This window comes from Haemorhous mexicanus, chromosome 1 (assembly GCF_027477595.1).
Source record: "Haemorhous mexicanus isolate bHaeMex1 chromosome 1, bHaeMex1.pri, whole genome shotgun sequence".
Taxonomy (NCBI): Eukaryota; Metazoa; Chordata; class Aves; order Passeriformes; family Fringillidae; genus Haemorhous; species Haemorhous mexicanus.
In genome coordinates, this window is record NC_082341.1 from 137,244,800 (window position 1) to 137,272,389 (window position 27,590).

Below are 27,590 nucleotides of genomic sequence, written 5' to 3' on the forward strand. Positions count from 1 at the left end.
TGATCCTTTAAATACCAGAATAAAGGGCTCAGATGCTTCTGGAAATGGAACACCATGATCCAAATGCAATGATGTAATTAAAAAAAAAAAAAACCAAAACAAAAAAACAGGAATACCTAATTTGTAAAAGTAAGATCTGTAACTTGCTGAAGTCAATTCCATGTGCAAATGGGAAAGGCCACTGAGTTCATGTTCCGTGAGGTGGTTCAACTGTTTCCTCCAGGTATCAAGATTAACCTGGTAACTTTTAATCCCAGTAAAGTGTATGTAAACCTAGAAAATACTTACACTGTGCTTACAGGCGCAGCTCAGTCAAGAAAAAGCCACATAAGCTTCCCTCATGTTGACTGCGCAAGTGTAACATTAATATCTGAATACAATTTCATTACTTTCCAAGATCCTCAATACTTGACAGGGATATGACACTTTGAAAATCAGTGTCCATTTCCCTGTAACTATTTCAGTTTCACACCAAGTATCCACAAATGCTGTAGTTAGTCTGAATACCATGGATGCACACCTCCCTGGGGATGGGGAATACAAGAGCATCATTGCTTCATCACTTTGGACTTTTCCACTAACTGAGTTGTAGTGGAAACAAGGGCTTTCCACATAAATAAAACTATTCCAAAAGGTCAGCTCTTAAAGAAGTTTTTAACGCCTTTTGCTCTAAGTCTGGCACCATCTATGTTAAGCTATCTCCAGAGTTCCAGTGAGGAACAGTCAGAAAGCTCAGGCACCTAAGAGTTATAAACTAATTAATTAGAGCAATCTTAAAATCAGGTATGGGGTACTCAATCTCAACTTCCCTAAAATGAACTAAATACCTAAATGTGCATTAAAAATTTCCGTAACAGAAATACACTTTTATATTGAATTTCTGTCTAGTACTGTCATTCCTTTTAAAGGTGTAGGAAGACAGATGACATGAAATCTACACCAAAGGTAGTTGAAAAGTCCATTCATAAAACTTTTATTCCACTTACATCAACTTAATACACATGTTCTGAACAGTTATGCTTGGATTGTTCATGAAAATTTCATAAGACATTAAACAAAGCTAGCCATCATCTCAAGTTATTTCCCTGTTAACTATTTTTACAGCACATGCATGTTAGGCAAGTATCAAAAAAAAAATCACAAAAGCAAAAAACCTAAAAAAGTTAAATACATGGGTTTTTGTTTTACTGCTGTGCTCGATATACAGTGTCATTATGAATATCAAGCAATTCATTTTTACTGCATCTTTACTTGTACATTTGTTCTTAGGTTGCTTAAACCATTTAAATACAAATAAAATGTGTAGCAAAAATAATGAAAGCAACAGCAGGTAACTTTACAAATAATGGAATGTGAACCGTTTCTCTGTCCTTCTCTAGAGAAAGCTGACTGGGTTATCAAACTGTCTTAAGGAACACTTCAGCTGCAATCAAAGATGTACACTTGATTGGAATATTCCACAGATGTCACATGTTCCCCTGACATGCAATATCTATGGGACATCAGTTTATTCACAGCCATGTGTGCTCCAGCTTGGATATTCAGACTAACTACACCTGTGGCTGCAACATTGATTATCCCTTTTTTCCATCGTGACAGACCAATATGCAAGCAGTCATCTTTGCCTGACATAGAAAGCTGTTTTAACACTGGCCTTGTGGGAAGCCACAATGTACCAAAAGTACTATGCCAAACATGTAAAACTTGTATAAAAATTTCACAACCCTATATTGGCCACCTCAGATGAAAACAGATAAATTCCCCAAATGTTAACTGGCTCTATTCCCCTAATATTAAACAAAACCACATGGGAAATATAGAAATCCAAATAGAAGTAACATAAACCTGTCAAATCGTAAACAAAAACTATTTGTGGGACAGCATGGATGACAAATGGTCTACTGTTTAAATTTTAGAATGAGGCAGATGGAAGTTGGAAGGCTGGTTAATTCTCCCCTCCTTCTCCTGCTTCGGCTTCATCTCCCTGGGTATCCGATGTCCACAACTGTTTAGGAAAGAAAACAGAGTAACAGGCACATTATTATACATTTATTACTAACAATTAGTAAGCAATTTTTAGAAATAAGGTCTATGTCTTAATAATAGCAACTTCTAACAGGTCCTACTAAGCACTGTGGAGAAAGAAAAGGCACACAGTAACATGAATCTATTTCTGGGCTATGGCAAGATGGAAACACAGTTCTAGGCAACCCAACCCTACACTACATTTAATGAGCAAGTTTATGAACAGTCAAAACCCAAGTATTTTACTCACAGGGCTCACTAAAATACAACTAAGAAGCAGGCAAGAATCAGACCTACTGAGCAGGTAAGTGAGAATCAGGAACTAACAGCAATTTCTTTCTCCTCAAGCAAGTTTTACATGCCTTTCTGAAGGAAAAGCTTCAGTAAAATTATCTCTCCACATCCAATGCTACAGCAAATACTACTTTTTCTTCAGAACAGGCATCTGAAGGTTTTCTCTGTTTTTTTAAACCTCAAAACATTTCATCAAAATCTCTACTCCCTGGCTCTGTTCAGTTAGTTGTGCTCCCCTTTAGCACCTTTCAGAACACTGAGCTGCCAACTTGGAGGGCAGGGCAAGGATGGAAGAAAATCAGGCTAAGCATGCACTATGCACAAAATGCTATTTTCAGCTCCATAAAATCATACTAAGCAACCATATATCAAGATTAAGTACCAGCTAAGGAAACTGAGCATCAGCTCCAGAGCAAAAGTCAGTGCCAATAAATTATTTCGTGAACCAAATATCTCCATGCTGGCTGCTTCCAAACTATTCCCAGGCCAATATGATTTGTCATCTCTCACTTTATGGAGTTAGAGAAACATTAACCAAATCATTTATGCTCTATAGTAAAAGGTGGTAAAACATAAAACCAACTAATTCTCTCTACTGACAGTGCTATACCAATGAAGTCTTACAGAATGCCCTTATTTTTAAATCCATCATCAGAAACATTTCATGCTTTCAGGAGCAGAAGGCAACAATGAAGCCTGTACAAGACCAGCAGCCTTGTCCTTGCTCTGAACATAATGCACGGTACCTGCACTTAATCCTCCTTGCTGAAGGCATTAAGCCACAAGTTATTTTACTGAAGATAACAGCACACCAATAGTCTGTTTCTAGACCTGCACTGCAATCTTTACTACATTATTATGCTACTACATTAGTCCCAAATTCAGTGTTATTCTTGTAAGGAGAATCAGTAAGAACAATTCTATCATATTTTATCAGAATTCAGAGGTTTCTATCCTAAATCATCACCCCTAGAACACAGTCACAAGAGTAATTTAGGATGGAAAAGACCTTCAAGATCATCAAGTCCAACCACTAATAGTGCCAAGTCCACCATGTCACCAAATACTACATCTATACAAATTAAATACTTTCAGGGATGGTGACTCAACACTTCCCTGGGCCACCTTGCTTGACAATGCTTTTAGTGATGAAAATTTTCCTCATGTCCAATCTAAAATAAACATTCATTATCACAAAAGGGCCTGAGTGCTATGAAAGGGGCATTACCAATTTTACCAACGGAGACACCGAGATCAGTTTAACCAATCTGCTCAGGGTGGGAGGGAAATGCTTAGGAAGAAGGACTGCCTTTTATTTAATAAAAGAAAACAAAATTTCATAACAAAGAAATTATCTAGCAATTCCAGTAAAACAGATTTTGATGGTATGTTAAACAGCCCTCTGAACACTTCTCTGCCTTCAGTCCCCACAGAGAATGAACAGACTTCTTCAGCCATTCAAGACTCGAGGCAGAACAACCAACAACTGAGGAAAGTTGAACTGATCAACATGCTAAATCACTGTCTAAAGCCCACCTACTTCAGACTTCACCACTTGCATAACTAGCAAAACAGACCTTTTTTACACTTATGAAATTCACTGTAGCCTTTGTCAGTCACACACATATCAGAAGTTATTTTCTGCCTCAGGAAGTTGTGGATAAACATGGAATCAATGCACTCATATAGATCACACTAAGCGTTTAAGGCAAGGCACATCACTCATTCAAGAACATGGAATCTTCAATTTGTTTACAACTTTCTCCTTCCAATGGAAAGCTCACATCAATTATCAGGCCTACTACCCTAATTCACACACTATAGTAGCTCAGTCTGACTTTTGTTCTTGTATGAAACAATTTGCTTTCCAACTACTATGACGAACTTTACATTATTTTTACTGGGAAGTTAGCAATTAAAGTCAGCTTCTCTCCTGTTTCAAAACCACTCATTCAGAGGGCAGCTCTTGAGCAATCCCACTCAAGGGGACAGTACACAGACACTGAGAGCAATGGCAACCCCTCTATCTGTCTCCAATACAGAGGTTGAGAAATCACTTCCATTTGTTTTGTAAGCAACAAATGGAACAATAACAAGTAGTTTTTCAAGCAGTGTTAAGTTGCCGTTCCCATGGAAAAGGCTCCAAAAGATGAGAGAAATTAAATGTTAGATGCAAAAGCAGAAAGTATGGCCACTCCAATTTTTTACAACTGCACAATTTTACTTGTAGTTATTTTTAAAGCAGTGCAGCTATTTTGCAAAGGTCTCTGTTATCAGAAGCACAAAGTGTTAACAAGGGGCTACATGTGGCAACAAGAAGTGTTTCTTATTTTTTCATTTCTTGCCTGCAGCTCTTCTCCCCACAGACCAAGAAGTGAACTAAGCCATCTAACTAAACTCTTGCATGTTTGCTCACATTTAAGTTTCATTTGCTTTAGATGTTTATCTATCTTTGTCAGCTTTAAAGTTCAGAGTACGATAAAAAAATCCCACACACAAGATCAAAATTTTGATTATTCTGACAACATACAGCACAGCTGTGAGTCCAAAGAGGAAAAAGCAAAACAAAATTAATTAAGACAGTTATGTTACAACTGCCACGGAAATAGCCTGGCTAGCATCGATTTCCAATTCAGCTTTACCAAAATTAATGCCAAACAAAAAACCTCTAAACCACAAGTCCTTAAATGGACTTGCTAGCTGCTAGCTTTGTGTCCAGTTTTCATGTAGAATCTCTTCCTTGCAGATATATTAATGCAGAATAAGCTATATGAAATTTGACATAAGCTTTAAAGAGGCAAATGCAACTGCATTCTCAAATGCTGCTTAACACTGTGTAGTAAGTTTGACAGTCACAGTTCAGACTCATCATTTAAACATGCTACATTCCTTGAATAAAATAACCCAAAAAATGTGGTTAATTTGTCAGAAAATCATGTTAATTGGCATGAAAAAAAACCCAAGCAAAACAACCAAAACAAAACAAGAAAAAAACCTCCCAACAAACTAGGCAAGAAAAAAATTTAGCTCAGAAGGATGATGTACTATAGACTTGTTTCTGAGTGACAGACACAGCTCCTCAGCCAAGAACAAAAAGGACACCTTGAAGTGCCAGAAGATCAATCCTGTAATCTATTTGCAAACTTTGATGATACTTACTGTCAAATTGTCTCTCAGTAACTGCATTATTAGCGTGCTGTCTTTGTATGACTCTTCACTTAATGTATCAAGTTCAGCAATTGCTTCATCAAAAGCCTAGTGTTATAAAAACAAACAACTCCATTAGCCATGTGACAAAAGGTTACGCAAATAATTTAAATGGAATTTCCCCCTCTCTTTGACTTACCGTTTTTGCAAGGGAACAGGCCTTCTCCGGGGAATTGAGAATCTCATAATAGAACACAGAGAAGTTCAGAGCCAGACCTAATCTGATGGGATGTGTTGGTTGCATCTCCTTTTTACTGATTTCAAAAGCTTCTTGATATGCCTGTTGTGATTGCTCCACTATCCCTTTGGGGGAAAAACAAACACAAACAAAACCCACAACAAGTAAGTAAATCACGCACTGTATGCAGACATACAATCAGGACTGTGTTCACACTTGCATGAAGAAACCATGTCAGGAGTGAATGCCTCTGAATGAGCACTTTACCTAACAAGTGGCTATTTAATGAAGATTTTACTAAATTGCATTTTCAAACTATTAAAATGGAAGGAAGTTGTTACTGACCAAATCACAGGTTTGAGTCTTTTCCCAATGCTCCATGACTACTTGTATTTATAAATGTTTGCAGCAGTTTTGTAGTACTGAAGACAAAACCCACCATCTACTTGATACAGTACCACAATTTCAATGTCTTTATAGACTGCAGTGCATTAGAGAGCCACATTTTAGTCACAGGAAACACTGATGACCTTTGCCTGTCATGCTGAACCCTTTCAGTCAGTAACAGTCATCTATGAGTCTCCATTCAAATTCCTCAGCAAAGCTAGCGTGGCACACCTCAAATCAAATTAAATATGTATTTTTAAAAGCTTCCAACATAGTTCTATTTCCAGTGCAGATATGGAAAGCATTGTTACCTAACTTAGAAGTCCTAGTACCTCTAAACTTTGAAGGGAGAAAAATTAATAATTTGGCTCCTTTATTTTAGAGATTAATCTCTCGTCACTCTTAAATGGTTCAGTTGTACAAGTTATTAACACTTGGCAAAAACCAGCAACTACAATGTGTATATGAAGATTGAAGAGCTCAACAGTTTCCTTTCTCACTGAAGGCACGTGAACCTGGAGCAGGTTCTGCCTGCACAAGTCAGAGATCGCGGCCCAACACAGCCCACAAGCTGCAGGGGCCAGGGAGGCGCCGCATGCTGAGCACAAAGGGGCGTTTGTTCCTCAGCTCACCACCAGCATCTGAGAAAAAGGTGGGCAGAAAGTCATCCAATTCAGATGCAAAAAGGATTCCAACTCTAACATTTCTGGATCAAACCAGAAATGAATCCAGCCTGATGTCTGCAAGAGTGCAATCACACGTATTCAATAACATAGAAAGGAATTTTAAGGTAAAGACTCAAAAATACAGCAGGATTTAGGTAAGGAGTTTTCAGACTCCAAGTCTGAAAACAACTGAATACTAATGCTCAGGATGTCTATGCAATCACCATTTGTTCACCTTTAGATAGCCACAAAAATTAAAGCATCATATTGTTCTCTTCCACATGGAAGAGTGAGGACATGCACTGCACAGTTCATCAACAGTGCTATCTCTGCACTCACCACTAACAACGGAATGCGTCAGATCAAACAGCTGCCCTAATGTCTTGAAAATGACCAGAAGTTAGTACATTACATTTGAGAAGAACTAGGTTTACTGCAAGTTAAATTTAGAAATTGTGAGCAATGTTTAACTCCTCTCTTAAAGGAAAAGCCTTAGAAAATGGTGCTGTTTATGAAAAGCAAAACAAGCAGAAAGAAAAACAAGTAACTTCAGGGAATGAAGCCTTGAGTTTTATTTTCTAGTAATTTTTCTTTAACATATTTTCAAAGCCAAAAGTGTATTCTTTCTCCCTATTTGAGAAAACAGTTACCTATTGAGCAACAATTCGGAGCATTTAGTGCACAATTTGATGTATTATGTTAATTTTTAAATCAGTCACACAGTATAAAAAAGTTTTTAACCTTTAATTCTTTAGGAAGTGCAGCTCCAAAATTAAAGGATAAAATAGAGTGAGGTACCTGCCTGTCTGCTAGACTGCCATAAAGAAGCCTCATCCGATAAAATAAATAATGTGGTTTATGAAGATAAAAATCCAATTCCTAGTATTGGGAGCTTTAAATTGTTGCTGTATTTACTGCAAACAGCTGGAAGAATAGTGTCCAACTCAACAGCCATTCTTTCCTACACAAAAATTATCAACTGCTCTTCTTTAAGGACACAGACAACATACAGGAAGAATATGTGACAAGAAACACTGGAGGAGAGGGAGGACTTGAAAAAATGGAAATCCACCACAAACTGCTCCGCCAGGAGACTGGGTTAAATAAAAATAAACTTTAAAAGCACTTTTTAAACAAAGATTTTCACAGTCTAACTTTAGAACCTGTAATTTAATCCTCAACAGAAAAAGAAACTTTGGGACTCAAAATATTGTACCTTCTATGCATGTGAACAGAATCTCTAAAATTACCAAAGGAAAACATGGTAACTTCTCTATAACAGATCTAAAGTACTGGTAACACATACAATTCTGTAGTCACCAAGACTGGCTCAGTTTGCATGCAGAAAACATCAGAAATCAAATCCAGCCTTACATACTAAGTATCAGGATCTCTGTGTAACTCCCTATTACCCAGCATGCTGGGAAAACTGGGCTTCACTGTGTAATGTGGATATAACACATGCCAGTAAAGCAGACACATCTATCCCCTTGAAATTATTCCGTGTCTGTTCCACATCTATGCCAAGCTCAATCTAGTCTGAGGTCCCACAGCCATCATTCTGCACCACGCTGGGGGGTTTGGCCACGGGCTGCAGGTGCTGCAGGGCAGAGCGGGCCGGCACAGCTCAGCGCTCCTCACCCCCGAGGGTTCCTGCATCCCCAGTAGTCCCTGCAGGCTCAGGGCAGCCCAAGGCAGTCTGACACACCAGGCTGGCTCTGTGCTGGTGTGCTGCTCCGCAGGGCACACTGCCAGCAGCCCTAATGTGAATCCAGGAAACAGCCTGGCACTGTTTGCAGTGAGCTGGATCTTGCTAATGCATTGCTCTGAACCGAAGGGGACTCTGCACGGAGGCAGCAATGCTGTTAGGGTGTCTCCCACCACAGCAGGTAAGGAACTCAAAATGCTGAGTACCTAATATTAACTTTTTAAACTAAAATTAGGTGAAGGCAACTTCCCTACAATTGTGACAAGCTGCTTATATGAAAATATAAGAAATTTGAGGAAATTGAAGACATTTGGACATTAAACTACCATGGCTACAGAAGAAACTTTCCTAACAGTAACATTAGTGTTACTGTTAACTCTTTTCTCTTCCAGGTTGTTTCTAGTCTCTTTGGTCACAGAACCTATGCAGACTTCTTATATTCTGTAGAAATGCAGGAGGAATGGCAAGAGTAAGTCTAAGAGATAAAACACCTAAGATTCAGCCAGACAGAAATGCATAAACCAGTACTTCAGTGGTAAACCAGATTACATGCATGTGGAAGTTGGAGACAATTTCAAGATTTTGTGACTCAGCGTCTGTTTTGTGCCTCCATCGGCATGTACGTGGACATTTCTGTGACTCATTTGAAAGCCAACAATCTATGATTTTCCTTCAGAAAACAGGAAGCCTACTACTAAAGAAATTTACATGCAAATCAGAATTACTCTAAAATTATGGTTGTGTCACTACCTCACCAAAAGCAATCTAACTGGACAATGTTTATCCAAAGCTGACATACAATACCTTTCTTGTCATCTCCGGCAGCAACCTCAGCCAAGTAACGGTAGTAGTCTCCTTTCATTTTCAAATAGAAAACTTTGCTTTCTGCTTGCGAAGCATTAGGGATCAAGAACTTTTCCAACAGAGACTAAAAGGGAAACAAAGAACACAGTGTTTTGAACATATGCTGAAGCAACAATTCAATTATATTTCAATTTATTTCAAAGTCAAGACAGCTTCACTTCTTGCTTATTTTCTTCACATCCTACATAGCACAGCTAGAGAACGTGTTCTGGATTCCAATTCTAGATATAAAAGGAATGCTGCATTGTGTGCCTTGATGGGGAGGAGGAGGCTGTGTCAATTTAGCAGATGAGTTTTATATGACCAAAGGATGGCTTTCTATAAATCACTATACAGAATTCTGGCAGAAATAAGGTAGTCCAAAGACTCTGGGCAGAGGGTATACCATGGAAGAAAGCTTGCATCCACAAAATACAATAAAAGGATTTGATATCATCAGTTGCCAAATCAGAGACCTAATTATTTTACATACACAGGCAATAAATAAGCTTCCTTAACCCATCTCCCATTAACTTTAATGATCCACTGGCATTCCCAGCAAGAAACCACAAGGTGAACCTGTATTCTTGCATTTCCAGACAGCTAACAATTTGACATTCAGCTCTGTAGCACTTCTATCCGACTTTATGTGCTGCCCTAACAGGTATTTCCATTATCTTCCAAAGCAATGTAGCTCTCTAGAGTCACTCTATCAAATCCTCCCCATGGGCTGACATTTAAGACCAGGTTCTTCTAGATTATTCTAACTGCTTGTTAACAAAGCAAGTTAAATAGCTGAGGCAGTCATGTAATTTAGCAAGAATTCTATTATGATGAAAAAAAAAAGAGGAAAAAAAAATCACTAAAAAAAACACATTCAGTCAAATTAAGGTACAAGCTTGTCAAACTTTGTGATATTGAGTGCTTGAAGTCAGACTTTAAAACAAAAGCCAGTTATTTAAAAGTCAAAAAAGGTACAGCATGCCTGAATAGTCAAAATTCAATCAGAAGCTATTACATATACTTGGTGAAGGCTATGCAGGAAATTTTTTAAAAGAGGTTTTAGTACAGATTTGTGGCCATTTTTTCTCCGTATAAATTAGATGACTGACACTGAAGTTTTGCTCCACTTTTTTAGTTTTTATTTCCAAGGATACCACAGAAACAGAGAAACTAATTTAGTTCCAACTCACAGAAAAGATTGATGCTTTACAGCACTCTCAAGGCCATCCAGCAGGTTAAATGAATGTATTACAGCCTGGGACAGGCTGCAACTACTGCACTGTGACATGGACACCTGTGGTACCTGCTCTGCCTAGCAGGCTAACTATTAAGCTACAGAAAAATGTAATTCACAGAAATAGCAAGAAGAGCAAATCTGGTCTTGGTTTTTGTTTTGGTTGCTTTTTTGTTTAATCGAAGTACTGCTAATTCATTTATATGAATAATGAATATTTATTGGTAGACTCAAACTTGCATGACACTCCTCAAAATGAAGCAACCCATCACAGCATCTCTCTCATTTCTATTGCAGCAGACAGATAATAAAGAAATCAGGCTGACAGACATCAAAGTCAGACAAGGTTCAGCCATGCCCATGCTACAATGAGATAAAAACCTGTATGTGAACTTTCCTTAGTGTCTTCAACATAGCAGATTTATTTGTTCACTTTAATATTAGGCCTTTCCAGTACTGCGGGGCTTGGTATATAACATCATTTTATAACCACACAGGAAGACACTGAAAAATCCGGCATGTCCTCACTTCCCATCCAAATGACAGCAGAAACAATTCTTTGGCAACAGAAGGAACTCAATACATGCCAGTGAGCAGCAGAAGTATTTTCTGGAGACAGTCAAAAGGGCTGCTGAGCTGCCTAATGCCAAAGGCACCCTTCTGAGGGTATCCCACCACGCCAGGAGAAGGAAGCTCTGTCCCAGTAAGGCTGGGATGTAGCAGGAGGCCAGCAGGTTTATGGGTCACGCACCTCAGCTCTCTGTGACTCCTTACACACTCTGTCCTCACCACTAGAGAGTTTCAAGGTTTGCAGCTACGACATTTTTTGAGTGCCAAGGACCTCCAGCGACAACTGAAGGTTACCAGCTACGGAGAACAAGGCTCCTTAACAGTTTCTCTGTGAGACTTCAATTAAGCCAGGTGTGTCAGTTTGCACCTACGCTTCTGGCACCGTGAGGAGTTGACCTTCTTCTGCATCCACCATTAATTGGCCAGAACAAAGTATTTTTAGTGATTCCAGACACAGAAATTATTCCTCATCCCTACAGAAGGTCATTTAATTAAAATGTACAGCTCTACTCACTCACACAGCAGGAACCAAGCTCCAAGATTTAAACTTCACTTAGATCACAAATGAGGTGAAGTTGTTTGCAAACTGAATGGGTGAATTGCACCAGCAGACAGATAGGAAGAAAGACTACTAATTATATTTTAAACATACCAACACCAGCAGGGCAAAAGGAGCTTGAATGCTGTAAATCTTGTACTGCAAGACGTTCTAAAGCCATGTTGAATTTCAAAGACTGATGAACTGAGAAAATCCCTCTGAACAGCTATTCACAGAATACAGCCAATGCAGAGACTCCAACTCAAACTGCAATGGGAGCTTACTCCTATTTGGATGAAAGAGTCTATTCTATACTAACAACACGTAGGACTGGTGTGCCACGTATCTCTGGAAGAATTTTATTTATGCCAAATACTTCATAAACAGCAACAATAAACCCGGCAAGCAGATGAATATTTAAAAGCTAGCATGTGAAATGATTGAAAGGAGATCCCTACCCTATTATTTATTTGGTCATATAAATTCAGTTTCTTCTGTTTGTATTAGTCCATTTATTTCAGGATCTATTTTCTTTTACTGGCAGAAGTAGACACAGATCAGTCCTTTAAAGTTAGCCTGAACATTCAGGGTACCCCGATTTATCCTATAGAGTGGCTGTGAAAGCATAACCTGCATGGACATGGTATGGCTACAGAAAGCCAGACAGGTAAGACCAATGAAACTACTAACCTTTTAAAGTTCAGTTACAGAAGACAGCAGAATCAAAAGCACAACAAATCTAACAAATCTAACAATCTGCCAACACATCAGCTTATGGTGAATACTGTTTATCTTGTGAATTTTTCTAATAGCTTTAACTGCGAAGCATCTCTGGAGGATACATCTTTTTCCACAAGGAGGAATATCCAGGTATTTAAGTTCTATTGACAGATTGTTTGTGCATAGCTTAAGTAGTACTAGCAATACATGGCCACCTCCTCTCTCCTTTACAAGTTGATAGGGCAGTGTTTCTCAGGATAGAGCTGATTACCATAAAGGCCACTAAGTGGGAGCAGCTAGTCCAAGACTGGATCAGTTAGGTGATCTGTACTTACTAAGCTGATGTGATCAGCATCACTGCAATGCATACAGCAACCTGACAACTGCAGTCCATACAGCCCATGTCTATTATTACATTTTATGTAGTTATGGTCTCATGCTTTTCATGCTCTTTGCTACCACGTGAAACTCCCATCCAGGCTGGATAATTCCTAACATGTGGGCAGTTAACTACAGCATCTTCATCAGCATCTGGTAGGAACAGTTTTCTGAACAAAACTAAACAGTCCTGGCCTTTGAAACCCCCCAAGGACGCAGCAGTAGTTGTCAGAGCATTTAAATTAACAGCAAGAATCTAACTGCTGTGAAACAAACCATACCATTGCAGCCAACTAGGCAGATGCAACAGCACTTTAGAGCACTTTTCAGCCCAAACCTTGTACAAGTAACCTTGTACAAGTACCTTGTAACACCTTGTACAAGTGCTTCTAGCACTTTTTAAAAGTCTTTTTAGAAAGATGTAATGGGAATTACTTTTTTTAAAAAAAGGATGTACTAAATCTGAATATCAACTCTTACTAATATGCTGGCTGCTCAAAGATCAGGCTTCAGCACTTCACACCTGCAGTTCTGGCTGTGACTAGGCCAACAGCTTTCTGCCTCTCTGGACTGGCCAACAAACATGCTCAAACTCGGGAGATGTCAGCTGTGCTCATACAGACACCATGGGTAGGATTTGGTACGTTCCCTCACTCTCAGCAAATATTTAAGAAAAGTCTTTGTCTCCAAAGACATACCAGAAACTGTCTGGACACAACTTGAATTATCCTAATGGTGAACTTCAATTCTGGCTTATTTTAAACACTGAACTGGAGAGAGATTGACTTCCTTCATTCTCACACATATTCTACTGCCTGAACAGGATACAGTCAACAGGTGACAACATGAAGTACATCACATTTTGAGCCACTCTGATGAAGGGCTTTTCATCAAGGCTTCTGTGGTTTTGCAAGTCTGAAAGGTTGAGGGTTATCAGACTTAGGAATGTGAAAGAAGCCTAACAAGTATTTACCAATAAACCCCAATAGCCAACCTTCTCCTAAAATTCTGCCTGCTTCTTACTGCAAGAGGACATGCTTCAGTTGTCCAGCTGTGGTAAGGCCTGCAGTTGAAGACAGGAAGCCAACACAGACTTGAAGAGTCCTTTCCTGACACTTGAAGCCTAAAGCTACTCTTGTTTTACAAGGATTTGCATCCTTGGCAAATGACGTCTGTGGGCCAGAAATCTATTCCCAAATGCACCATAAGAACATAAAATTAATTTTATTTTAATGCTCAGTTTTGCCTCACTGCTTCTAGTTCAATACTTATTTCCTTTTATTAAAGGCTTGGTCTCAGTACATGTTATTGCCTAGAAACTTTAGGTAATTATTAATGCACTAGAGATGTTTGCATCAACAGCTCCATTTTCTATTTATATATTTCCCTTCAGACAAGAAGGAAAATAAGAACAATCATCAGATTCTAGGAAAATGTAGTAGCAATTAGTGGATAATACACAGTTAAAGAACTGGGAATGAGAAGCCTTACTTTTAAATATGGAAAAAATAATTATTAAGATATCAAATTGAATAAAAACACTAGAACTATAGAAGAAATAAAAAGATAATATTCTTGCACAAAAGAACCAAGGTGCAGAATGGGAAAACTCAAAAGAGAATACACTGATAAACTTTAGGTACTTTAAATACCATTAGTTCTTCTCTGAAATAACCTGGCTTTTTGTTTAATAAATAAGCAGCCTTTTTGTTTTCATGCAGTATCGAAAGACAACTAACGATAGTTATGTTTTTTCTAATTTTGAGAATAAATTACACAAAAGTACTAGCTTCACTTGTCACCCACCCATGGTATATGATATAGGGATAAAGACGACACAGAACCCTTGTTTTTTAAATTCATTTTAGACATGAAAGAAGCTGTATATTTTTAAGCTCAGCTTGACACTAATTTAATATTTAATGACGACAGCCTGGTATTTTCACGATTTTAGTAGCATCCTTCTCCAAGATGTTGTAAGAACATAAGAGGGATCATACTGGCTGACAGGACCCCTCTGTCCGCCAACCTCAACACTGCCCAAGAGAGGATGCCACTAGAAAAACCAACATGAACAAAGCAAGAAAGTCTCATGCTTCTCTTAGCCCTCACCAATGCCCAGGGATTTCCTGAGCCAGATGTGGTTTCTCTGGAGGTAATAACCTTTAAAAGGCTTCTTGTCCACATTCCACACATTGTTCAAAGTCCCATTACATCAAAACCTCCTTAATACCCACAATGAACCGGAGAAGAAGCTGCAGATTCCTGTGTACCTGTACATGAGTATTACTTTTGTCTTTAAACTACTTCTCAGTTTCATGTAAAAAAAAGAAAATACTCCTATTAATTTCCATTAGAAGCTAGCAAGTGATTTTCCATAACTGTTTTCCATATGAGGATTAAGAAAGTTATGAGCTATAAAACAACACATGCCATTAGCTGCACTACACAGATTGGCACACACACTACAGAGGGTTTAATTAAACCATTTGTGGCCAGTCATTTTATTTACACACATCCATCTGATTGTTGGAGAAACAGACAAGTATTTGCATTTTTAAGAGGTATATTTTTAGACAATCCCTTCCCAAACCCTGTTTTGACCCAGGCTTACTATGCTGCTCCTGATTACAGCTCTGCCCAGAGTTTGGGATTAAGGGCTCTGTAACTGCTGCCTCACGGGTGACCTCCATCCCTCTTGTGAAACCCGAAAGGACTGTTCTCAGCCTTCTACTCCAGCCAAAAGTGACACTACAGTTTAAAGTCACCTACAGAATTCTCTCTACTAGTTTGCTCACTAGAAGGAGGAATACAAGAAAAGCTGCCAATATTAGTGGCTGCTGAGGCACTGGAGATCTCTGCTGAAACATCTGCTGAAGAAGGAAACCAGCCTGCTGCCTGTTCTCAGTACCAGTTGTTCTTTCTTCCCAACAAATTGCCTGCCCACAGAAAAAGCAGCAGAAGTTTGAAAAAGGTGACAAGGCTGGCTGGAAGAGATGAAGCGAGAAGCACGACCCTCAGCAGGGGAGGAATTCAAAATTTGGGACAGTGAATCTTAAAGGAGGATGGAAGAATTTGACTGTGGAGTACTTTGCAGTGTTTATGCAACAGGGGGAGATGTGGAATTGCTAAGAGCAGGAGATAGGTACACTTGATTAGCAGTTTTGCTGTAGTCAATCTGGTGAAGATCTAGAAAGGAAATGAGCAGAGGAAAAGAAGTCTGAGAAGTAAGATGGTAACTGAAAAAAAAAGATCTAAAAGGACTGATGGACAGAAGAAAATCCCATATGACAGAAACAATGGCAAGATACCTTAAGTTTATACATAAAAGTACTACTAAACCAGCCTAAATATGCTCTCTTAGAAAAGAGAACAAAAGCAGCATCACTATAGGCAGGTGAAGGAAACATGGAAGAAGTAGAACACCTTGAAAAATCATCTTCGTGCTGAGACGTTTGCTGGGGGAGAGATGCAAGTCAGTTAGAAGTAGGTGCAGGCACAAAAATGCATACAGGGTGCTTGGCATGGACACACCACTGGTCAGCAAAACAAGAAACAGACAGCCCCTGAGGCAATGAGGAGCAGCATCTCAGCTCACACTTTAACAGCCATACATGTAGCTCCCTTAGCAGATCTGCCTTCCCCAACTTAGACTACCATGTCCTTTTCTAACTAGTTTCTTCTACTCTTTTGCTTTCCAATTAGTGTTTATGGCACGGGAGGTAAGTGTGCCTCATATCAGGATACACTCCTGAGATAATTCAAAAGACTCCTCAGGTGTTTCCTGCCAATCATTATTGTTTTCTACCAAAGCATGCATAACAAACATGATAGTGAGGGAACCAAATTCTGAAGCACAGGCAAAAATACCTCCCCAATTTAGTAACCCGCTCTGAGGAAACTCATATGAAAGGCAGCAGCTGTAAAGATACTTAATAGAAAAACATTAGGATTAAAGTCTTAAATAGTTTTGAGGCATCGCTATAGATCTGAATAAAGTTTCCACTGAGGATCAAAGTCAGTATGTAATTTTTACCTGGGCCTTTTTTTTCTCAGCATCACCTCATTAAACTGCTTCTTGAATATTGGGGATTTGCATCAAAATAAAACTGTACCAGATGCATCAATCCTTATTCTTTTCACAACATCCTCTGTGAAACCTGAGATAATAAAAAACTGAAACCAACTGAGTTGGGTGAGAATTTCTGCCCAGGATGTAGGTCTCAGCTACAGCTACTGCAGCTGTACTCCAAACCAGAACACATCTTAAGACTCCACAGTTTTGGTCTCTAAACAAATACTAATAAAATTCCCCATAAATATGATACAACACTTTTTAGCCTTGCACCGAAATAGAAGCAGGAGCTATTTATCTTTTAGCAGCTTGCACTCTGAGCAGATTTCAAACCTCCTGAAGCAGAATATGGATTGACTATAGCACTATGGATCACTACAGCACACAGTGTTAAAAACATTTTATTAGGAGAAATGCCATTTTGGCAATGTAAACTTAATCTGCACTAGGAGAAAATGACCAGTTGAAAGATCAGATTACTTTTGTTGAATCTTTTGTAACATAACCACAAAGGGTAATATCCAGAAAAAACCCCCACCACCAACAAAAACCAACTGACAACTTTTCTCAGCCTCATGTGAGCTGCCTTATAGAATCACGAAGTCAAGTAGGTTGGAAAAGACCTCTGAGATCATTGAGTCCAACATATTATATCTAATAAAAAATTAAGAATTTACTGTTGGTCTCAACAGAACATGACTTCTTATTCTCTTTGAGGAGGCATTGCCAATCTTCTGTCAGATTTCAAGAAAAATAATCCACTGCACAAGAGTTAACATTCAGTAAAACAAAAAAGGAGTTTAAGAAATATTTATAATCTTAATTCTCTTTAATCAACTTCAATAGCACAAGGTTTCTCAAGCTATTTAAAACTGGTAGTCAACTACTGCCTGAATGGACAACCAGCTTCAGAGGCAGGAGCTGATGTGTGCCCACAGCAAAGTACAAGTAAAGAGTTAGAGAACCTGTTTGAGAAACGCACTTCTGTCACATGCACCGTAACGAGACAGAAGTTTCCAGATAAAACCAGAGATAGTGCAGTATTTGTACAGATGTGCAGAGATAATGCATTAACGTTCATACTCTAAATTTTATGTTTCTACCACGTACAGCTTCCACAGGCACAAGAAGAAGCTGATACACTAGCAATGCATTGTTTCTGCTTTTTAGATTTCTAAGCAACCAACTAGTGAAACAAGTACAATTACCAGCTTCACAAAATTTTAAGTACATGCAATGAAGTTCTTCCTTCAGCAGCACAAAGAAGATGAAGAGTTACCCATCACAGGTGACTAAACTATCAACTTACTTTATTTTGCTCTTTAGAACTGAGTATCAGCAGTAGGTACATAAAGTACATAAGAACAATGAAGGCTGCTGTCAAATAAAGCAAGTTGTTACTTCGATGCTTTTGAACAGTATAAGCACTCTGTACCTTTTCACTGTAAATCAAAGCAAAATATTAAACATTAATGCCAAATGAAATTAGTACAGCGGGCTAGTGGTTAAAATAAAGGTTTCTCCTACTTGCAATAAATGCAAGAGGATGCAGATACATGTACATATGTGTTTACACATGTGCAAGCATAGCTAATGTAAGAAGTAGCTGCATTTATGCAGAGCACCTTAGCTGATTTTATGATGAATGGGAGCATTAAACATACGTGTCAACATTATGGATGCCCTTCTTGCTAAGATTAGATTAAAAACAACACAAGTAATCTCACATTTATGCTGATCCATGAATGATGATTAAATTATCAAAGATTCAACAGTTTTGCAACAGTCTAATCACTTACAAAAGTAAAGGAAATTACTCTAGCATAGGCACTGCTTTCACTGCAGGTAACCAATAAAAATCAAACCAACAACCCAAACCAAAATAAAAAAACAACAGCCCAAAAAACCCCCAACCCTGAAAGGGTGTAGCTACAATCAGGGAAGTGAGTGAAATAAAGAGGTTGATACAATTTGCCTCTGCTTCCTACCTTCCATACATATGAACAATGATATCAACCAAACCCTTACTGAAAAAGCCTGACTTGGAGAGTTAAACAAAAGCTTAAATTATAAAAGCTTAAATTATAAGTTCGCAAATCCTGGTTACATTTTGCTCTGCAATATATAAAAGTTCATTCAAAGAAGCATTTGTGAACCAGAGTACTCACATGTTTTCACATATGTCACTAACACATTACCAATTACTATCTTTTCGTGCAAATTTTAACAACTTCACATGACATCTGGTGTTCTATGTCCAGGTTTGAGCTCCACAGCACAAGAAAAACAAAGATATACTGAAGAGACTATGGGGCTGGAGCACCTGAGGTACAAGGCAAGGCTGAGAGAGATGGGTTTCTTCAGCCCAGAGAATTCCAGCAGATCCTACTGCTGTGTACAGCTGCCTAGAGACGATGGAACCAGACTCTTCCTTGAGGTCTACAGTGACATCACAGGAGGCAGCAGTTCTCAAGTTGGAACTTGAGAAGCTCTGATTACACGCAAGCATTCTTTCCTTAACAACATGAACAAATATTTAAGACAGGCTGTCCAGAGAGGCTGTGGAATCTCCATGCTTAAAGATAATAAAAATGTGACTGACAAGGCCGTGAGCAAAGTGATCAAACTAGATCTGTTCTGACCAGAGTTGAACACAATGACCTCCCTTCTAACCTCAATTCCTCGGGGCACCTAACTCCCAGATTTCAACACATTAATCACCCCTTTCTGTGACTGACATTTCTGCAAATTGAAGATTCTACAAATTTCTCCCCTTTTTTTCTGAAAAAAATGACACAGATCTCAAAGTGCAATAAAAAATAAAAAATGAAGCAAGCCTGAAGGAATCACAGAACTGAAGGTAGTGATTTTCAGTCAGAACACAATTTTCTGTTAGTAGCAGATATCATCATAGCAAGAAGGCTGTATGGTCACCTCAGTCTACAGGTTAGCTGTGCACTTTAACTATCAGGAGGACACACTGAGCATACAGTGGCTGAGTTTTAAAAAGACAGTTCTCACATGTGCATGTCAAAAACCATATGGCTTCCTGCAGGAGAGAAGACCAAATTTCCTAACCCTGTCATTAAGAATTATTAAACATTTTATAGAACTTAACACAGTAACTTATTAGATGTTTGCAGGCAACTAGAAAATAGTTCCACAGTAATTTGAGAATGATGGCAATAGGCATTAATTCTGTGGTATGCTCTTTAAAAAGCCATTTAGATGCATTCGGAATGGAATTACACTCCCTTCCCCAGTGAACTGCAGCCCCATGACAGGTTACTAAACATTCTACTCCCCCGCTCAAACAATATACATAAAGAAATGTAAACCTAAAGTCACTAATCTGAGACATAACTGAACCTTCTGCTCTCACAAAAAGGGAGGCATCCGCAACAAGTGCAAAGAAATCTCCAGTATGAGCACACAAGGAGTACGTTTTTATGCTTCTGAGGGTGAAATTTGGAAGAAATAATGTAGTGAAGAAAGCAAACAATTCATCTTACTGGAAGGTCCTAAACAACACCATCAACCTGCTGCTTTTCTGGCAGGAAAGGAGTGGGGGAAAAGTGCTGAGTAGCACCAATGTGTAACAGTAACTCCAGAAGGCTGAAGGGCAGCCTAGGTTTGCAGAAGTTCTTCAGACCTTAACAACTAAAAAGGAAAATAAATGGTGAAAGGGTGCTTGGGCACTGCCAGAGGAGATTTACTTAGGGCATTTCTGCAGTGGAACTTGGAGAGGGAAGACTGGGCATCGAGCAAGAACATGGGAACTGTCACATCCTGTGCACTTGGAGGACATGCAGGGACTCCAGCAGTATGTGCCAGCTTGGGGAAGAGTGCAACTGTCTGGAATTACATCCATACTAATGTGAAGATAGCCAGTCATGTTTTGAATTATTAGTTTACACTTAGCTCATGTAAGAGACTTCCTGAAAGCTACCAGAGCTCCTGAGAACTTCTAACATACAAGTAGTGCAGGGTGTTAACTATTCAAAGACCTCTCCATTCTCCTCTGTACTTCAGAAGCCGTGTCAGCTGAAAATTCAGCTTACTGCAGATTTAATTTGAATCACTTTAGTTACAACTCACTTCTCTGCTAACAGCAGTTTAAAGAAAATCCACACCTGTGATTGTTATTATGGAAATGACAAATGAAAGATGACTTCAGATCATTATACTTTAGACAGACCCTCCTTTCTACTATAAAAACTGAAACAGAACATGAAGCACACAGCTAACATGAGGAAAAATATTTAACTAAAAGCCCAATTTCCTGTATCAAGTGGAAATTTTCTATACTATTCAAAGCACTTTTCAGATGCTCAAGTATGGCAATGTATTTCCTTACACAGAGCATCACACACACTATATTACTATTGAAGAATTTGGAAATATAGTCTTCATTGCCACAGTGCAAGGAACTTGTACTACACTCAATGTGTCACAATTTTTTGATGTTTACCAGCACTAACCAGACCAACTCCAAACTAGAGCTGGTTATATTATGCTTTAATATATTTAAAAGCATATCTGACAGAACTGGTGCTGGAACAAGACATTTAAGGTGTCTCTTTTTTTATACAGCAGCACTCTGAGGCTGCAGGAAACAAGAGGATGAGTTCAACTTTTTTGCAGAGTTGTAGAGGTACTCCATGGCAGGCTGAAGAAAAAAGATTCAGGAAGCAGCAAGGAGGCAGATGCTGTCTTCCTGTTGCAAGGTCAGTGTAAAGGAGAAAAATAAACATTCAGACCTGACCACCTAACTATTAACACTTCTATCATTGGGCCCAAGAGGGATGAAGCAAGAAAGAAGTTTGTCATTAACTGCTCCTACTCTCTCTGTAAATTAGAAGAGATGGAAACAAAGCCCAGGCAGAGTTAAGTATACTTGGTATCTACAGGATTAGAGGAGCTATTTCTTCCAGTACACTAGATTTCATTCCAATAAATGAGGGAAGAGAGCAGGAAGCTGCAGAGGAGCCAGCTTTGGCCACACTCTTCTAGTCACAAACACATTCTCTAAATTGCTTTCCTCCCTTCAACACTGAAGTTAGGAAGGCAGTCATATTCAGCTGTGATGTAACACCCCTGGGCATTAAACATTACTTAAGACACTAGCAGACAACTGAAGACACAACAACAGCTCAAAACAGAGCCACAGCCTCAATAAAAGATACAAAAGTTGCAGAGCTGCTTTTGTACTCTAATTCATAAAGCTCATGATTAACAGCTTTGAAAGTTTAACATTTCAGGTCTTATTAATTAATGGCATACTTCACACCAATTAAGATTAGGTAAGCCTCACTTTTCACTTCTGTAAACAGTTATAGATTAGATTATGCTGCATAAAAATTACAGAGATCTTCTGAAAAAAACCCCAAAAACTAAACCAAACCCTAGTTCTACATTTGCATGTAGCATTGTACAGATTCCTGTGTTCACGTTAAACAACTGAACCTTACCACAGTTCTTTTTTTCTCAGTTAAATCAATAGTCAGCCACATTTCTAGGTAAGAATGAACATGCATAGGATACTTCAAGAAAGAAAACAAGAGTATAGCTTTAAATGTAAATCTAAATCTTCAATGTAATTGGCAACATCAAAGGTCGTACATGTCATCTGAAAGTATTTTTTAACTCTAGACTTTTGATACAAAAGTTTTAATTTTTTTCTTTTTAAATGCAAGTCTAAAAAAGTAGATTTTTTACTGCTAATCACTGCTTAAGACATTGTTTCTTCTGGACAGTAATTCTTCTTTAACATATTAAGAAAAATTGGACTGGTGATGATAAAAATTAGTCAGTCATTAGCTTCTTAAAAATAGTAGCATGTCAAGAACAGTAACTTCTTTGAATTATATATGGCTCATTAACACAAAGAAATTCAAGTCCATTTTGACATTTGGAAGATTAAACAAGACTCTCCACCCATATTCCTACCCTCCCAGGCACTCTAGTTGCTGCAGCAAACTCAAAAGCTGGGTTTTGTTTTAGTTTTTGAATTGAGCATGCACAATAAAAGCTAGTTTCACCTTAACCCGGTTTCCATTATCAAACAAAAAATTAATTGCAAACACTTAATTCTTCTAAGGTTCCTAAGCCCAGACTTAATTAAAGTAATTTCTTAAACCAAAACGTAGCTTACAAAAGAATTTCAGACCCTGAACTGAAAGCATCCACTCCACCCCAACTTTCCCATTAGTAAAATAATTAAAGAAAGAAATAACCAATTAGAATGCCAGATTTGGATCCTCATTTCCTTGGCTTGAATAGATGAGCCACCACTTTACAACACAAGTAGTAGCAAATCAGTACTAGCAAATCAGTTCTCGCCTATGAGTAAGTTCTGCATTTCTTTTTTGGAGTAGAAGTTAAAGAGTTATCCTTACACTAGATAACAAAACATAGAAAATTGGGTGTGTTACAATAACCATAGCAGCCAGCTGAACTAGAAGCCAAGAGTCAGTTACCCATGCTGACTCTTACAAACCTATGGAGAACCAGCCTTCCAGAAGCTATCACCACCAGTATCATTCAGTTATCTCACACATCAAGCAAAATTTATGCTATTCATTGGTCTTAACATTCATATGGTATGAGACCTTCAGGCACTTAGCTATTTAACACTTCCCTCATGTTGCACATCATTCTGTCACCTGCAGGTGATCCCCTGTCACATATGGGAAGACAGCCAGCAGTGTCCACAGTGCAGTGGACAACTCTACTGCTGACATAACCTCTACCTCACAAGCGGCTGCAGGACTTAACAGCTGCTGCTTGCGTGCTCACTGAAGCACCACAGGAGTGTGCAGTTGAAAAAAACCTCACAATCTGGAATAAGCATTTGGAAGAGGTTTGGATTTCATAAACTAGCCTCCCAGTGAAAATACAGTGTTGCTTGCTGTACACATGCACATATTAACATAACTACAAGTCTCAGAAAATGCCTAACTTGAACACCCTTTGAGTTGCTACAAAAAAAATTTAAGTTTAAGCAGGTATCACAGCATTTCTACGGCCTCTTCCTGCAAGCAATTTTCTGCACGGCTGAGTCATAACTAACATTACATCATCTTACCCAGGGAGGGGCACAATTTCCGTAGAGTAAGAACTACCTCTTACAACCACAGCAGCATATTAAAACTGCAGAAATCAAAGACATCTTAGGATACAAATACTGCATTAAAGGGGAACGGGTACTGGGGGAGGAGAAACCCCCAAACTAAACCAGCACACAGTTCAGTATCAGGGAAATATATGAACCTTTCATAACTACTACTTTACATACAATGATACTTCTACATGCCTTCAAGTTTATTAGCATTCATAACTATAATTTGCATATAAAAAACCAGCACATTAGAGGGAAAGAAAAATTCAGATTTTTTTAAACCTTATTGTCAGAAATAGCATAGGAGACCACAGCTTTACTGACAGACTAGAAATAGTCCCAGAGGGTCCAGCACCATTTACTCTGCAACTCTAAGTAAAAATGGATCAACAGTTTCATTATTTCTCACCAGCACATCGTTGCAGATGTCTCTTAGCTCAGTCTCAATTTTCTCTCTGTATTCTCGAGCCATCTGCTGTTTTTTCTCAGCGCCTTCCGTCTTTTGTTCAATACTTGAGACGACTCTCCAAGATGACCTACGGGCTCCTACAACATTTTTATAGGCAACAGAGAGAAGATTCCTCTCTTCATTGGACAACTCAGCTCCTTGCTCAGTCACAGATTTCATGCAACTTGCCATGTCATCATATCTTTCAGCCTGCTCAGCCAGTTTGGCCTTCTGCACCAGCTCATTTTTATCCATGCTGATATTTCTGAAGAGGAAAAATAGTGAGGCATTATTCAGACATTGGTCAAGGACAAAGGTGTTTTAACTTCATATGCAGAGCAAGGTGTATGCTCTAGATTGGAACTGTAAGAGATACAACTGAAATCCAACACACAGGGCATACTAGCAGCACTGGCTGCTCAAACACATGGACAGTTAAAGTCACTGATTCCTCATGAAAAACTGTAAACTTTTAGAAGTATGTTATTTTAATAAACACCAACAAAAGCATCCAAAGGTGAACCGAAACCAAATAATTTATTCTATCTTATGCATAAAAATGATCCCAATTCTTGCCACCACTCTTTCATAAGACTACATTATCAGTGCAGCAAAACTGACAAAGAAAATATCCAATAGTAAGTTTTCCACAGGAGACAACCAAATAAAGGCTGGACAAAGAATACCAAGCAGCATTCTGAGCCTTAACAGAATCAGTTACATGCAGAGGTACTTCACATAAACATCTGCAAATCAAATCCCACACTGGATGTTAAAAAGTCATAGTGCAACAAATATCTAAATTGTGAGTTGTACACATTCCTACAACACTAACTCCCTTTCCCCAAATGGGAATCCCTATTATGGGATGTTCTGTGTCAGATATTGCTGCTCTGCCCAGGAGGCTGTGCCTTCACAGACAAAAGAAAATTTTACTACTTAAAAATAAAACTGGAACATCAGTATTTCAGATAGCACAACTTGGCAGAAATGCTTCATAATCTGTCCTATCAGCACTTAAACTTAAAAAAAAAAAAAAAAAGTCAAACTCTGCTAATATTGAGAAATTTTTTTTGACACAGGAAGAAAAATACTTCTCCCTCACCCCCAATCCTTCTGTGTATCCTAACTTGATCATTTGGAGGAAGTCGTAATGTGCTTTGGGGATACATTATCTTTTAAAGTTTAACAAGATGATTAAAGCATGAACCAGTTTTGGTCATGAGTGCTTTATCTATTTCTGTATGTTACACACACCCCAATCAAACATTTTCATTTTTAACCACTTTTGCCATTTTTCGTGATGTGAGGAGAAACAATGGCAGGGCTATGTTCTGTCTTTGGGAATAAATTAAGCACATGCCAACATTCCAGGTGACTGCAAGTTTTAATGGCTCCCGTCCCCAACAGGGAGGCTCAAATCCGGCGTCGGTTCGCGAACGCCCGTTGAAGAACTTGCCCACACCGCGCGCGGCGGGGTTAAGGAGCCATTTTAAAGCGAAGCGTATGGCGGTGGTTAGTTACCGCTCGGCATGACCGGGCCAAACGTGGTCGCAACGCCGGCCCCGCCGCCGGTCCCAGGGGCACCGCAGGCTGCCGCGGCAGCATCCCCGAGCGGGCGGGCCGCCCGCCGCCCCCGCGGGCTGGGCGCTGCCGCGGCTCCGGCTCGGCGAGCGCGGTGACAGCAGAAAATGGAGCGGCCCGGGGGCGGGCGGAGCGGAGGGCGGGGCGGACGGGCGGCCCCGGGGCGCTGCGGCCGCCCCTCCCTTCCTCCCTCCCTCCCCGCGCCGCGCCCGCTGCGGGGACACCGAGCGCCGCGCCCGCCGCCTTTGTCACGGCGGGTGGGCGCCGGAGCCCGGCCCGCCCCGATCCCGCTCCCCTCCGCCCAGCGCCCCCGGGGGAGGATGCCGCGTCCCCGCCCCGGAATAGGGAAAGCCCGCGGGTCCATCCCCGGGGGATTCGGCGCGGGGGAAGGGGAGCGGCGGAGGAGGAGTCCCCTCCAGTCCCTGGGGAGCCACCGCTCTCGCCCGGACCCCTCGGCCGGGCCGGGGAGGATGGGCGGGGGGGGGAGGCCTGGGCGTTGAGAGGGGGAGTTGAGAGGGGGAGTTGAGGGGGGGGGCCTGGGCGGAGGAAGGGAAGCGAGCGCGGCCGAGGGGCGGCCGCCCCGAGTCTTCCGCGCCCGGGCAGGGCTCCCAACGGGAGACCACACCCGGCAGGGCCCGCCGCCCGCGCCCCGGCCCCCGCTCGGAGGGGGCGGCGCTCCCCTCCCTGCGGGCACGGGGTCGCCCTCACCTGCCGCCCCCTCCGCCGGTGCTTCTCCCTTTTTGCCCGGCAGAGAAAGGCCCCCGTCGCCCCGTGCAGCGGCCCCCGCTCCTCGTTCCCTCCCCGCTGAGCCGCGCCGGGGGGAGCAGGGCGATGTCCCCCGGCCGCTCCGCTCAGTGCTCACGACCTGCCGCGTGCCGGAGGAGCCGGTTCCGGACGGCGGCCCCGTTACCTGTGCGCGACGGACGGGCGGGCACGGGTGCGTCGGTGCGGGCAGGCGGCCGGCGCGGACTGTGCGGCTCTGGCGCTCGCGGCGCTGCAGCCTCGCTCCCTCCCTCCCTCTCCCGGCGCCGCGCACGGGGCGTCTCCGCCAATCACCGCGCCGCTCTTCGCGGGCCGCGCGCCGCCCGTGACGTCAAGCGGCGCCATGGCAACGGAGCGCGAGGGCGCGCGCGAACCTTCCCCCCCTCGCGCTCTACCCCCCCGCGGTCACGCCCAGAGCCGGTGGCGGCCCCGCCCGCGGGCGCGCGCCTGCACCCCCCGAGCCGCGCGGGGCGTCCCGGGGGCGCCGCGGGTTCGGGGCCGCGCTCCGCCCCTCCCGCAGCACCGGGCCCGGCCCGACCGGGAGACCCCCGCACCCGCCCGTGGGCGGCGGAGCGTTGCCCGCGCCTGCGGCACGGAGCGGGGGCGGCAGCACCGCCTCCTCGTGCGGCCGTGGGGTGTGCGCGGATGTCACCGCCGCCCCCCGTGGAGCCCGGGCGGGCTCTCCAGGCTTTGTGCCGCCCGGAGCGCCCAGGCTCCCCAGTAACCCCGGCCGAGCCCCGTGCGTGGCTGGGTGGCTGAGCCCCCAGGGTGTTGGGGGGACCGGCACGGGCGGCTGCGGGACGGCTCCGCATCGAGCCGCGCCCCGGAGCCTCATCCTGCACCGGGAGCGC

At 41.2% G+C, this 27,590-nt stretch overlaps 1 protein-coding gene across 1 annotated transcript; it reads right to left on the reverse strand.

The window, feature by feature from the left end:
- Positions 1-957: 957 nt before the first annotated feature.
- Positions 958-27,043, reverse strand: YWHAZ (tyrosine 3-monooxygenase/tryptophan 5-monooxygenase activation protein zeta). Its single transcript, XM_059864775.1, has 6 exons — positions 26,888-27,043; positions 24,355-24,658; positions 9,269-9,392; positions 5,666-5,829; positions 5,479-5,574; positions 958-2,005 (listed from the first exon to the last, which is right to left on the reverse strand). The coding sequence occupies exons 2-6, from the start codon at positions 24,646-24,648 to the stop codon at positions 1,946-1,948; spliced, it is 738 nt and encodes a 245-aa protein (XP_059720758.1). The 5' UTR covers positions 24,649-24,658; positions 26,888-27,043; the 3' UTR covers positions 958-1,945.
- Between the last annotated feature and the right edge of the window lie 547 nt (positions 27,044-27,590).

What these genes read in the sequence shown, in the direction of transcription:
- YWHAZ (XM_059864775.1), bottom strand. Translation starts at nt 24,648, where the DNA reads ATGGATAAAAATGAGCTGGTGCAGAAGGCCAAACTGGCTGAGCAGGCT. An exon ending in ACATCTGCAACGATGTGCTG is followed by an intron (nt 9,393 to 24,354) that starts GTGAGAAATAAT and finishes TTTCCCTTTTAG; the next exon opens with TCTCTGTTGGAAAAGTTCTT. An exon ending in CCTGTTCCCTTGCAAAAACG is followed by an intron (nt 5,575 to 5,665) that starts GTAAGTCAAAGA and finishes TTATAACACTAG; the next exon opens with GCTTTTGATGAAGCAATTGC.